Source organism: Portunus trituberculatus, chromosome 9 (assembly GCF_017591435.1).
Source record: "Portunus trituberculatus isolate SZX2019 chromosome 9, ASM1759143v1, whole genome shotgun sequence".
NCBI lineage: Eukaryota > Metazoa > Arthropoda > Malacostraca > Decapoda > Portunidae > Portunus > Portunus trituberculatus.
Genome location: NC_059263.1, coordinates 6122501 through 6136431, shown reverse-complemented (window position 1 = coordinate 6136431; position 13931 = coordinate 6122501). Strand labels below are relative to the sequence as shown.

At 48.4% G+C, this 13931-nt stretch overlaps 1 protein-coding gene across 5 annotated transcripts in view; it reads left to right on the top strand.

Moving 5' to 3' along the window:
• Positions 1-13931, top strand: part of LOC123501583 — a 59819-nt gene that overhangs the window by 32421 nt on the left and 13467 nt on the right. For 4 of the 5 annotated variants that reach the window (XM_045250505.1, XM_045250507.1, XM_045250509.1 and 1 more), the window contains 4 exons: positions 89-12459; positions 12820-12950; positions 13106-13288; positions 13608-13691. In XM_045250505.1, coding sequence (XP_045106440.1) covers positions 89-12459; positions 12820-12950; positions 13106-13288; positions 13608-13691 — 12769 coding nt within the window. The remainder of the gene's footprint in view (positions 1-88; positions 12460-12819; positions 12951-13105; positions 13289-13607; positions 13692-13931) is intronic. The other variant, XM_045250508.1, reaches the window with a different exon arrangement.

The following is a 13931-nucleotide window of genomic DNA, read 5'->3' as shown; positions in this document are numbered from 1 at the left end:
TTGTGATATTTTATGTTCTCATTGGCCATGTCCTTTCCCCTTCTCTCTCTCCTGTGAGGTATCCCTGCATCGCTGTGTTATGTTTCAGCTATGAGAGTCCTGCACGAAGAGAGCGCACTGACTCCTCTTCCACCAGCCACCCCTCAGCCGCCTCCACCCCTGGTGATGAGGAGCGGCCACGAGGATTGGCCAGCAGTGTCCGGTCAGTGGGTGGCCAGGCTGAGGGGCGGGTCAGCCCAGGGTGCAACATTCTGCCTATTGTGGAGGTGGAAGTCATGGAAAAGTCCCCCTTGCCTGATTGTAATGGGGAGACTGAGACAGACCCTCTGGCAGCTGACCCTCAGGACCCTCTGGCCGGGACTGAGGACACTGTGGTGGCTGAATCTGAGGACCCCTTGACAGAGGAGACACAGGACCCACTCGCACCTGAAAATCAAGATCCTTTGGCTGAGAATCAGGATCTTCTGACAGAGCCTCAGGACTCTCTCTTGGCTGAAACTCAAGACCCCTTGGCTACAGAGGCTCAGGATCCCTTGGCAGTGAATCATGACCCACTGGCTGATGGGCCTCAGGATCCCCTTGCTACAGACACAGAAGATCCACTGGCAACAGAGACACAGGACCCACTGGCCACAGAGATGGTGGATCCCCTTGCCTCTGATAGGCAGGACTCCACACCCACTGAAACACAGGACCCACTGGCTACCAGGGAAATGGACACCGCTCAAGTAAGTGACATGCAGGACTCTGTGGCAGCATCTGAACCCCTGGTGAATGTACCCCAAGGCTCTATGGTGTCCAAGACCCAGAAGGCACGGCCAGTAAGAAGAAGTGACCCTGGACACAGTGTAGCAGTGGAGAACCAGCCATCATCCATGGTGGAAAGAATGCAGGTGAACGTCAAAACAGAGCCCACTGCACCACCACAGTTCCCTGTGTCGTGCAGCGCAGAGACTTTGGCTGAGGAGGAGGAGGAGGAAGAGATTGACATCAAGCCATTCCTTGGGGCTGAAGGAGGTGAATGCAGCTTGAATGAGGTTGCACATCCCACCAACACCCAGGATATAGTAATTGAGAGCAAGAGTGTGCCAAGCCCCAGGGAGATGATAGAATCCCCATGCAAACAGAGGAGTGAATCAGCAGCACAAATGGAGGAGTCATGTCCTGCCAGCATCACACCACACCTGAGTGACTCCAGCCCTGTCTCACCCAGCCTTGCCAGGGAAACTCCAGCTGGTTGCAGTGAGAGAGGCGTTGACTTTGACGCCCTGGAAGATGATCTCTTTGGGGCCGGCAGCTCCATGGCCCAGGACGATCCAACCATGTCCTCTGGCACTGACGAGAGCCTTGAGGAAGAGAATGAAGGTGTTCGGCCTTCATCCAAATCAGTCAGTAGAGGGGAGAGTACTGACCAGATCCCCACCAGTGCTAGCTCAGGGCCCACCTCTGCACCACCTGGTAAGCACTCACCACCACCTGCACACCTCCCCACCCTCACCACACCACAGAGAAGTACACCAGTCGTAGACTCTGAGGAAAGCAGTGACAGTACATCTCTCACTATTAATCCATCACAACCAAGTGACACCAGCAGTGACATTACAACAACTAATGCTAGTACTCTACCAACCACTACCACCACCACTACTACCACCAGTGACATAATACTTTCCACTACTACCACCACCACAGCTGCCACTATCACCACTCCTGCTGCTGCCAAGACTGTCACACCATCTATAGTTACCACCACCACTGCTATCATTACAACTACAGCTGCTTCTACCACATCCATCACTCCTATTACAACCACCACCACCACCACAGTAACACCATTAACTACCACTACAGCTTCTAAGTTGGCAACAGTGGGTGGAGGAACCAAAACTCCACTGACTCTGCCTCACAACACAGTGGATGAGAAAAACAGTCCAACTAAACCAATAAGTACAAAACCTACACCCACAGCAATAACAGAAAGCAATAAAGACAAGGAAACACACACACAAGTCACCACTTCCACCCATCCCACCAGCACAACCACCACCACAACCACCACCATTACTACCACCACTACTACCACCACTACTACCACCTCTACTACCACCTCACCCACCACTACCACCACCATTCCCCTCATGGCCACTACCACCACAACAATTGCCAATAAGATGTGGTTGATGAAGCAAGCAGCAGGTCTCGGTAAATGTGGTGCAAAAGGAATAGAGGAGGAGATTGATTTGGCTTGTAGAAGAGACATCTTGATCACAGAGAATGAGAAGGTGAAGGAGGCAAATAAAGAGACCATCATAGTTACTGCAGAAAACAAGAAGCAAACACCTGCCAAAGTTGACACAAAGCAAAGTAAGGAAAGTAACACAAAGCTTGATACTTCATCTTTCAAGCAAGCCAAAGATGGACTGGAAAAAGTCACAAAAACCATCGAAGAAATGTTAAAAGAAATTTTTGTGCCTCCTACTGTTGATGTTGGTGCTACAAACATACTAGACAAGAAAAATGACCAAGGGGTGACTGGGAATGTGCAAAGTACAAAAATGAGTGAGCAACTCAGGCAGACCTTGCCAGGAATCACCAGTTTGGCTGATGGCAAGCAGACCATTCCTGGAGATGCCCGTACCACTACACCACCTACTACCACTGCTTCTACTGATACTGTTGATGCCAATTCTTCGAATAATACTTCTGCCAAAACTAGTTCAACTACTAATACTACTACTGCCACTACTACTGTAGCTGCTGCTGCCACTACTACTGTTGCTGCTACTACTGCTACTAGTACTGCTATGTCCACTAGTAGCAGTACTACTGTTGCTGCTACTACTGCTACTAGTACTGCTATGTCCACTAGTACCATAGTTGCCACTGTGGCAAGTGCTACCACAGCTCTTACTTGTACAACAGCTACTATAGCTACTATTACCACAACTACACCAACCACTGCTGTACCTGTTACTATTACATCATCAACCATTACTGAATCATCTACCAGTGCATCCATGATAAGCAAAGCAGCTGTCTCCATCCCCACCATAGACAGCACTGCAGCAACCATCACCACATCTACACCACCAGCAGTTACAGCAGCAGTCACAAAAACAGTTGTATCAACAGTAAACACACAAGTAGATGTGAGAACAAAGACACCAACAATAACAGGAAAGGCAACAAGTAAGCAAGATCCACCAAGTCAAGGCTCCTCTAGTCCTAAAATCATGGACAGCAGTCAGAGTAGCAGTGCAGTGGCCACCCAGCACAACACACAGCAAGGGACACCTGAGGCTGGTATCACTGTAGCATCCCCACACAAGGACAACACCAGTCCAGAGCAAAGCAAGGTATCCCAGGAAGAGGATGGAGCTCTTGATAAACCTCAACTGTCCCAGGATGAATCCAAAACCTCTAAAGTTCCTCAGGTGTCCACAGATACCCTTCAGAAAACTGGTATCCACCAAGTCTCTGAGAACTCTACCTCGGCAAAGTGTGGTGAAGGAGGAAGTGGCCTGTCTGTGAATGAGAGAAGCAGAACATCAGAAGTAACTCATGAGAAAGAGGACATAGTTGATTTAACACAGAAGGAAGCCAGTAAAGATGTGGACAAAGGAAGAGGAGGAGGAGCAAATACAAACACAGAGGACATTAGTAAAAAAGGTGAAGAGAATACTCAGAAACTGACAGAAGTTAAGAATAACAATTCCATGAGCAACACCCCATCTGAACCACACACAGCAACAGACACCCAGGACAAAAACAACAGGGAGGAAGGGGACTTCAAAAAGACACCACCAGAGAAAGAATCACTCAAGACTGTTCCTGCACACCACCACAACCCATCCACACCTCCCACACAGGCAGATGAGGACAGCACCAAGGCCACAAGTAAGGACAAGGAAGGTGCTGCAATTCCTCTAGAGAAACTGATGAAGGAAGGGAAGCTCTCACTGAAGGTTTCCATCGATAGGTCTATCATCCACCTGAAGGAGTCGCTTGTGCCAGCCAGTCGCCGCCTATCAGCCTCCTCCTCAGAGTGCTTGGGGTCGGACAGAGAGGAAACTGACACTGAGGAAGACAAGGAGAGGCACTCATCCAGTGAAATAAGTGATAAGAAAGCCAATAGTACCAGTGAAATTACAGATGCAAAGGCGAGTACAAGTGAAAAAACAGACAAGAAACCTAGTAATGCTAGTGAAGAAACACCCATTAAGATGACAGAGAAGATCACCAGTACTAATGAAAAACATGCATCTAATAAGGAGACAGAGAAAGAACCTAGCAGTCTCATCTCACAGCCAATCCTTTCCACCACCTCTGCACAAAACTCAGAAGAAAAAAGCAAGGATAAGGAAACAAGTCAAACACAAAAGGCTGCTAAGGAAGATGCCACAGAAGAGCCTTCAAAGGACACAGAAGGGAAGCACCAGCACCCAACACAGCCCAAGACTTCCCAAGACACCCTCACCACAAACACTGACAAAACAAGAAAGAAAAGTCCCAAGAAGAAGGAACATGAAGGCAGCAAGAAGAGACGTCACAGCTCCCTTGACCACGCGGGAGACCAGAGACGCAGCACAAGCAAGAAGCAGAGGACAGGTATCTCAGAGTCACCCAAAAGCAAGCAGACCCATAAGGCAAAGGAATCCAAGGCAGCAATAGTGGAAACCTCCCATACCATCTCTACCACCACCACCACCTCCACCACCTCCACCACCTCCACCACTTCTACCACTTCTACCACTACTACCACTTCTACCACTACTACCACTACCACTACTCCAACTCTCTCACAGAAAACTCCCACTGAATCAGCAACTAAAAATCACACAGAAAAGGAAACCATGCCTTGCGAGATGCCAGAAGAATCCAGCTGTAGTGTTAGCTCCTCTCAGCCTTCCAAGAGTCCATCAAGATCAACAGTGGCAGAGGTTACCAGCCAGCCAAGCACAGACAAACCTGAGGACACCACACCACCACCACCAGGGCACATCTCATCCACAGGAAAGTTAGAGAAGACAAGTGACAGTGTAACCAGTGATAAGGATGTGACAGAAGCTGAAGACAAACAGGTTGAGGATGATGTGCAAAGTGAAGTGAAAGATGGACAATCTAAGGATGCCACCAATGATGCCAAAAAGTCAAATTCACCTGAAGCAGCCTCACTGAAGGACTTGACAGAGGGAACCGTTGAGTGTCCATCCCTTGGTGACCAACACACCCAAGAAAAAGATAAGGAAGTGCCACAGGAGAAGGCTGCAGAAGAGACCGAAGTACAGAATGATGAAAGATTGACAACTCAAGTAAACACTGACACTGTAGAAAAAGACAAGCACCAAGTAGATGTAAATGACAAAAATGAAGAAAATGTAGGAAATACAGAGAGTAAGAAAGACACCAAAGAAAGCAATGCAGAGGGAAGCAAAGACTGCCAGAAAGGAACACCCAGCAGAGACTCTCAGGCACAGCAAGAAACACAAATGCCTCAGGAATCCAGTGACACCAACACTACATCAGCAGGTGCCACTACAGGTCCCCAAGACTCCCAGAAGACACCAAAAGCCTCAGATGTCAGTACTCAGGATAGCACCAGCCCACCAAGCAGCCTTACCTCAGAAAAGCACCTGACCCCACCAATATCTGAGTCCAAAAAGAAGACCATTGCCACGACCGCCAAGAAGAGTAAAACCTCCAAAAAGACAAGTCGAAGCTCACTTTCAATAATGACTTTTGGCGTTGACAGTGACGAATTGGTTAAGAAGAGGCCCACTCCTCAGCCTGACTCTGGGGAAGCACAAGCCCCAAGTCCCAGCGATAGAAGCAGTGCCACGCCAGACAAGAGTTCAGAGACCAGTGGGAAGGAAACACCAGGAAGGTCAACGGCATCACCACAGTCTGAGAGGAAATTCGCATCACCAGGCAAGAGCACCAGCCAGTCAAAGTCTCCCAAGGTGATAGTGGTAAAAGACACGGTCTCAGTCTCCTCTGGATTTGATAAGATGATGTCAAAGATCTTTGGAGAGGATAAGATTGCAAAGACTGCCAAGAAAAAGAAAAAGAAGCTTCTCAAGTCAGCCAAGGAAGCAAAACCAGTTGCAGCAGAGGTCAAGCAGGAGAAGACAACAAAAGCAGAGAAGTCAGAAAAGGGACAAAAGGAAAGTACACCAAAGAAGGACAAATCAGACTCATCATCCAAGCTGTCAAAGAGCAGCAAAGGTTCAAAAAAGAAATCATCACATGGAAAGCCATCAGAAAAAACATCATCATCTGAGAAGACCAAGACTGCATCGTCATCACACGGCAAAGGCAAGTCTTCATCACCATCGACAAGCAAGGATAAGTCTCCATCTGCAGGTTCAGACAAGGAAAAAGTCTCATCTCTCTCTTCCGAGCAGACAAGAGCCCTCACAGCATCTCCTGACAAGAGAGAAACTTCATCGTTACTCCCAGAAAAGTCTCCATCATCATCTCAAGACAAGGAAAAGCCTCCACCACAACAGTCAAGTAAGGAACAATCACCATCATCATCAACACCCAATGATAACTCCCCATCTTCATCCTCAAACAAGAACAGCTGCTCAACACCAACCCCAGAGAAAGAAGAGACCCTATTGTCACTGAAAGAAAAGGAAGAGTCACCATCTATAGTCCCAGAGAAGGAGAAATCCCCATCAGCAGCCCCAGAGAGCAAGAAGGTCACATCTTCATCATACCCAGAGAAAGAAAAGACTGCATCTTCAATAGAAAAGTCCCCATCATCACACACTGACAAGGAAAGCTCCTCACAATCATCTTCAGACAAGGAGAAGTTTACATCTTCACAATCAGACAAGGAGAAGAGTCAGCCATCACCGTCAGAAAACAAGAAATCCACATCATCGTCCCCAGATAAGGAAAAAAATTTATCAGCAGGAGAGAAAACCACATCATCCCTGGAGGAGTCCCTCTCGTCATGTCCAGATAAGGAGAAGTCTTCCGCACACCCAGACGGGAAAGAAAAGTCTGTGTCATCACTCCCAGAGAAGGAAAAGACTTTGTCACCAGTCCCAGATAAAGAACATCACTCCTCTTTGTCATCTGAGAAAAAAGAAGCAAAAGAAAAGAGTTCATCGTCATCCTCAGAGAAGAAAGAAGCTCCATCTTGTTCCTCAGACAAAGGAAAAGTCTCTGCCTCAATCACACCAGAGAAGGAGAAGGAAAGCCTTGCACTGCCAGACAGGAGTAAAACCACACATTGCCTGGCAAAGGAAAAGAAACAGACCTCACTCCATGATAAAGAAAGTCAGGAAAAGCTCAGCATCTCTCCATCTGACCAAACCACTGAAAAGATTTCTTCTGCTGTCAAGAAAGTTTTATTTCCAGAAAAAGAAATGGTACCTCATTCAAGTGTGGACAAGGAGGGTTCCCTGGCAGTATCTTCAAGCAAAAGCAAATCTCAATCTTCACCTGAAAACAATGACAGTCCTTCACCTACATCCCCAAACAAGAAGGAAGAGCAGCCTCAATCTACTAAATTAGAGAAAACTGCTTCCTCATCAGCAGATCAAGAAAAAAACAAGCATGTGGCCCTTGAAAAAGAACAGACTGCAGAGAAGGAGAAGGAGAAAGACACAGCCTCGTCTCAAGACAAAAAACAGGCCTCAGAAAAAGGTGCTGAAGTTTCATCTCACAAGGAACAAACCCAGATCTTGTTGGAGGATTGTACAAAAGCCACTTCATCCCAGAGCAAAGAGCAGCCAAAGAGTGCCACCTCATCCAGCACATCAGGAAAGTCGTGCCCTGACCATGAAGGGAGCACAGGAGAAGCAACAAGCAAACCCAAGACCACAAGCCCAGCAGGGGAAGAGCGAGAGTCAAGTGATGGAAAGAGTCAAGAGTCAAAGAGAGAGAATCAGGAATCAAAGGAAGAGAATCAAGAACCAAAGAAAGAAAACCAAGAATCAAAGAAAGAAAACCAAGAGTCAAGGAAAGATAATCAAGAATCTAAAAAAGCAAATCAAGAGTCAAAGAAAGAAAAGCACCAGGAATCAAAGAAAGAGAATCACCAAAAATCAAAGAAAGAAAGTCACCAAGAATCCAAGAAAGATAATAAAGAATCAAAGAAAGATAATCACCAAGAATTGAAAAAAGACAATAACCAAGAGTCAAAGAAAGAAAGCCACCAAGAATCAAAGAAAGAGAATCACCAGGAATCAAAGAAAGAAAGTCACCAAGAATCCAAGAAAGATAATCAAGAATCAAAGAAAGAGACTCGCCAAGAATTGAAGAAAGAAAGTCACAAAGAATCAAAGAAAGAAAGTCACCAAGAATCAAAGAAAGAGGATCACCAAGGAGCCACAGAAATTAAGGAAGATAACAAAGACTCTCATGGGAAGAAGACAGAAAGTACAGAATCATCTAACAACAAGCATGAGGGCAGAGAATCACCCACCAGGAAGACTGAGCAAAACTCCGGGGAAAGCAAGCATGACAGAGACTCACACACCAAGAAAACTGAGTCCAAAGAGTCGTCTGGCAAACATAAAGGGAAAGAATCAAGTAAAGATAAAAATAAAGACTCATCCAGTAGTAATAGGAACCATGTATCCTCCTCCTCCTCCTCCTCCTCCTCCTCATCTTCCTCCGACAGAAATAGAAGCAAGGAATTAGCAACAATCAAGAAGCCAAGCCAAGACAAAGAGGCAGAAGGAGGGAAGAGCAGTTCTCCAGAGCCACAGAAACATAAGGAGAAGCAGCACAATCCTGACAGCGGTTCTTCAGGGAGAGATAAAGACAAGAAATCACAAGGTACTCATGACTCCCCCAAAGGCTCCTCAGCTGACAACAAGACCAACGAATCTACAGAGAAGGACAGGACACAAGAATCATCAGGTAAGGAGAAGAGTGGCACCAGTGACAACCCAGACAAAGATCAGAAGCAGCACTCCAGCAAGGACCGAGATCACAGGGAGAGTCCAAAGAGCAAAGACACCAGAGAGAGGAACAGAGACCGAGATCACCACAGCAAGGACAGAAGCACCACTAAAGATGTTGACAGCAAGGATAAGAATCACAGCGACAGAGAAACCAGTGGGAAGGAAAAGAGAAGCAGAGACTCGCATAGTAAAGAGAGGAAAGATGACAAGGAATCACACACCAAAGACAAAAATAAGAGCAAAGAATCCAGTGCTAAGGAATCCCACAAGAGAGACAAGAGTAGCCACAGTGAGTCACGAAGTGAGAAGAACGTAGACAAAGATTCACCATCCAGCAAGGAGAAGAGTCACAGCAAAGAGTCACATGGGAGAGAAAGAGAGTCAAGTAGTGGGAGAGATAAGCATGGCAAGAGAGACAGGAGTACAGAGAAAGAAGCAAAGGAGAGACACAAACAAGGGACTAAGGACTCCAGCAGGAAAGACAGAGGCAGCAGTAAGGAGAGTCACAGCAGGGATAAACCGACCCCCAGGGATTCGGAGAAGACTAGCGATAAAGACACCAACAGGAAAGATAAGAATAATGATGCTGAGACACAGAAGAAAGACAAGGCAAGTGACAAGGAGTCTTCCAATAAGGATAAAACCAATGAAAAGAACAAGGAAACAAAAGAAACTAGCAAAGACAAGACCGGTGAAAAGGAGGCATCGAGCAAAGACAAAACTGATAAGAAGAAAAGAAGTGAAAGCAAAGCATCACACAGTAGTAAGAAGGACAAAGGCACCAGTAGTAAACACAACCCGGCCACCAAGGATACTAGCGCAGCCAAGGAAGACGCCACCAAGACCCATGACACTGCAAAAAAGGGAGACTCCACTGAACAGACCAAGGCATTCAAGGTTAAAAAGGCCCTGTCATCATTATTTGGCTCTCAAGAGGGACAGGACTCTGACGGTAATTCTGCATCCCCTGCTACCTCAAAAGACCCTAAAAAGACCATCCCTGAGGCTAAGCAAGGGGGAAAGAAAGTCCTTGAGCTTCTCTTTGGCTCGGACCCAAAGCTGAAAGTTTCTAAGAAACCTGGGGAGGATGAAGAAGAGGAGCAGTACACCCCACAGCCCCTCCACACCCCTGGGACATCCTACAACCCCCAGCCTTCAACCTCCTACACCCCCCAGGCTCCCATCACCACCCCAGACCTTGAATACCAACCCCAGCCCATTGGTAAAGCCCCACCAGACCCAGAGTACCAGCCTCAGCCAATCTCTAAAACCCCAGACCAGGAGTACCAACCCCAGCTTCTGTCCTCCAAAGCTCCCAATCAGGAATACAAACCCCAGCCCATCACCAAGGCTTCAAGTCAGTCTGCAACCCAGGAGTACCAACAGCAGAGTCAAGTTACCTCACAGCAGGAATACCAACCCAAGAGCATGAAGAAAGATAAAGAAGTCCAAGAGGAGGAATACCAACCTCTTCATATTAACCTAGACCCTCTAGTTCAAGAATACCAACCTGAGAGTATCAACAAGGTGACTCAGATGCAGGAGTACCAACCTAGCAGCAGCAAGATGAAGTGCTCAGGAAAGGAACAAGTCCAGAAAATGAAGAAGAAAACTCCACTGCAAGAACTCCCAAGCAAGCCCCTGAAGAAGGAAGCTGCAGGGACCACCCAGCACTCTGAGGCCACCAAAAAGACCACCCCCAAGCCAGACCAAGCTCGGGACATCAAGAGAGGCAGTCACCAGCAAGAGCAAGGGGAGAGTGGCACTAAAGGGGAAGCCAGTAAGGTTCTTTTAGCCAAGGCTGTCCCTTTGCAGCCTTTGCCCCATAAACCCTCACATGACAGGAAAGCTGGCAGCTCCCAGCAGCCTCCAGACACCAATGATGACAAACTTAAGAAAACCACCACCTCTGATGGTAGCCCCGGTGAGGCATATGTCCCCAAGCCACTAGCCTGGACCGCTCCCAAGGCTGAGTACATCCCAAAGTCTCTAGCAGCACCCAGCACCTCCCTGACACAGGATGATGAGTACAGCCCCCAGCCCATTGTGGGTCTGGACAAACCTAACCCTGAGTACATCCCATCCAGCCAGACCCCCGGTCTCAAGACATCACAGGAGGAGGAATATGTGCCTCTGCCTCCTGCCAAGGAAGGGGAGGGGGATGGGGGCCAAACTTCATCTGTGCCAGCTGCATCTTTGTCCGACCAGTACCTCCCCAAGACTCTTGCTGCCGGGGAGAAAATAACACCGGGCTTTTACCGGGAACAAGGCAGCAGCGGCAGTGGCAACCGAGGCCAGGGAGGTCAGCAGTCAAGAAGACAACCAAAAGGCAACAGCTCCCGGCAGCCAGGCAGACAGTCCAGCGACACCAGGCGCAGCGGCGGTGGCCGGCCAGGGAAGGGGTCCAGGCACACTGGCAGCAAGGTGCTAGTATACCTGCCTCCCCCACCAGCGCAGGACGTGGTGGCTGCCACCCTCGGGGACTATGACCTGCGGCCAGCCCTGCACCCTCAGGCCTTCTGCAGCAACCCAGCTGACCTGCCCAGCCGCCCCCAGGAGGTGGGGGGACGGGTGCTGCAGCTGCGGACCAATGCCACAGCGGACCTTGAAGACTTTGAGGGCCGCTTCCAGGGCGAGGGACTGTACAACTGGCGGGTGCTGCTGAGCACCCTGGAAGCCGAAGCTGCCACCCCAGCCAGGCACGAGACTGCCTTTTTGGGGCAGCGGGGTGGGGCAAGCCACACCATACTCACCCCAGTGAAGCCGCCCCCTCCCCTGAAGGACGTCCAGCGGTGGTTAAAAGCACGGCAGATCATGGCAGCACTGAAGAAAGATACTCACCATAGGAAGGGAGGCGGTGGCAGCGGCGGCAGGGGGAACCGTCCTTCATCCCAGGGTGGATCCAAGACCAAGGACTCCTCTGAAGGTAAAGCCTCAAGACCCAGCACTGCTGGCCACAGGGAGTCTGGCAAGGGTGGCAGCAGTAGCGGCAGCAGTGCAGGGGGTGGTGGTGGTGGCAGCCAGAAGCAGCAGCACCAAGCAGCACTGATCACCTCACCCCAGAGAGGCCACTGCAGCACCAGCACTCCTCAGCCCAAGCTCTCTACAGCATTGCCACCCTTCCACCTCACTCCCATTGCTAAGGCATACACACCCACCATGGGAACCTCCAGCTGTTCTCCAGCCTCTGAGGGCAACACCCCAACCCCTGGTGTCATGCCAACCACCTCCCAGGCCCACACCTCCACCCCCTTAGGTCACACCCCAGTTCCCAGAAGTCGTAGCCTGGTCCCTGCCCGCCTGCAGCCTCGTTCTAGGCGTCGAGTGTCCTGGGAGGGAGAGCAGCCTGTGCTGAGGGCGTCACCTCTGCTGGGGAGGAGGCGTCGTGCCTCGTTGGATGGCCTGGCGCCCCTGGAGGAAGACATTGAAGGGGAATCTGAACAAAGAGGGAGGCGGGCCTTCAGAGGACTGGGCCTGGATAAGGTGATGGAGCCGGCCAGCAAGAAGGCCAGACGTTCCCTCAGCCAGGAGGAAGGTAGGGCCAGCTTGATATTTTATTAATCTTTTGTCTTCTGTTGTAGCATGAGTCAGCATGTGTCTTGCTTTTCATTTAAACCCTTTAATATATCCTAATTCAAAATGTTACATGAAAATATTAAAACTATCCTGGTGTTAATACACATAACCACTCAAAGACTATGAGATATACCTTATGAGCATGATAAAAGCTGCACTTACCTTAAAAAGATCTTCTAGAACTATTTGTTGTTTGTTTTTCTTGATGTAATGGAATGATAGAAGCAATTGGCTTTTTGCATTCTATACATTTTATTTTTAATAAAAGTAAAGGAATAGCAAGTAGTGCACTGCTTACTGAAGCCTCTTTGGACTCCAGCAGGTGAAGTGGGCAAGGCACTGCCAGCAGCAGCAGCAGCATCTCCCAAAGGTGGTGATGACAGTGAATTGTTGGAGAGTTCGCAGCGTACCCCAGCTTCCTCTGCAGTGCCCTCCCCTGCTGCACCCTTGGTAAAGAGATATCCTCTTCTGACTTATTTAAGTGTTTTCCCTCAATTTTGTCCTCTAATATGGATTTACTGTGTTCAAGGATCTTTTTGCTCTTAATAACACTGTATTAAAGTATCATTAGCTTTAATAATATTTGAAACATGCTTTGGTTACAGGTGCCAAGTCAGCCAGAAAGCCAGCCATCTTCCACCAGGCCAGCAAGTCAGTGTGGCACACAGCCCCTGAGTCAGCCTGGCAGCCAGCACTCCAGTGATTCCCTCCTGCGCCGGCAGCTGCTGGACACACAGTTCCGACAGCAGTTTTACAGCCTGGTGGACGGCCGAGGCTCCTTCTCACAGGTTGGTTTGTGAACTGTTTCCTTGCCCTGAATTGTCACACTGGATCATCTTACTTCTAATTTTTCAATCTTGATTAATTTTCTTTTGATTCTCCAATTTCTAATATTCTACATTGTTTTCTTGATTTTTCCCCTGTTATTTGTTTTATTCAGGAAGTTGTCATTGTTTGCTTTGTCTCCTCCTCCTATAACTAATCCCTGCCTTGTTTTCATATTATGTTTTTCATTGACTTCTTTCTTTGCATATCAAATTAGTAACACCTTTAGCTTACTTGAATTTAAATAATCAGTCCTTCATGTTGTTTTCTTTGTGGTTTCAGGCTCTAGAAGGTCCATCACTCAACAACTCCTATGGCTTCAAGTTCACCAGCCACAATCTGTTTGAGGCCAAGGCAGTGCATGAGGTAAGCCCAGAGGCAGCTGACATATTGTAACACATGCCTACCATTCATCTGTACCACTGCAGCCACCTCAGCCATACCATCACAGTTCACCACACACACACACACACACACACACACACACACACACACACACACACACACACACACACACACACGTGGATAATGAGAAACTGATCCTAAGAGAGGATTATGACATTCGAAGCACAAGATTGCATAGTAAAAAACTGAGGAAGGGAAGAT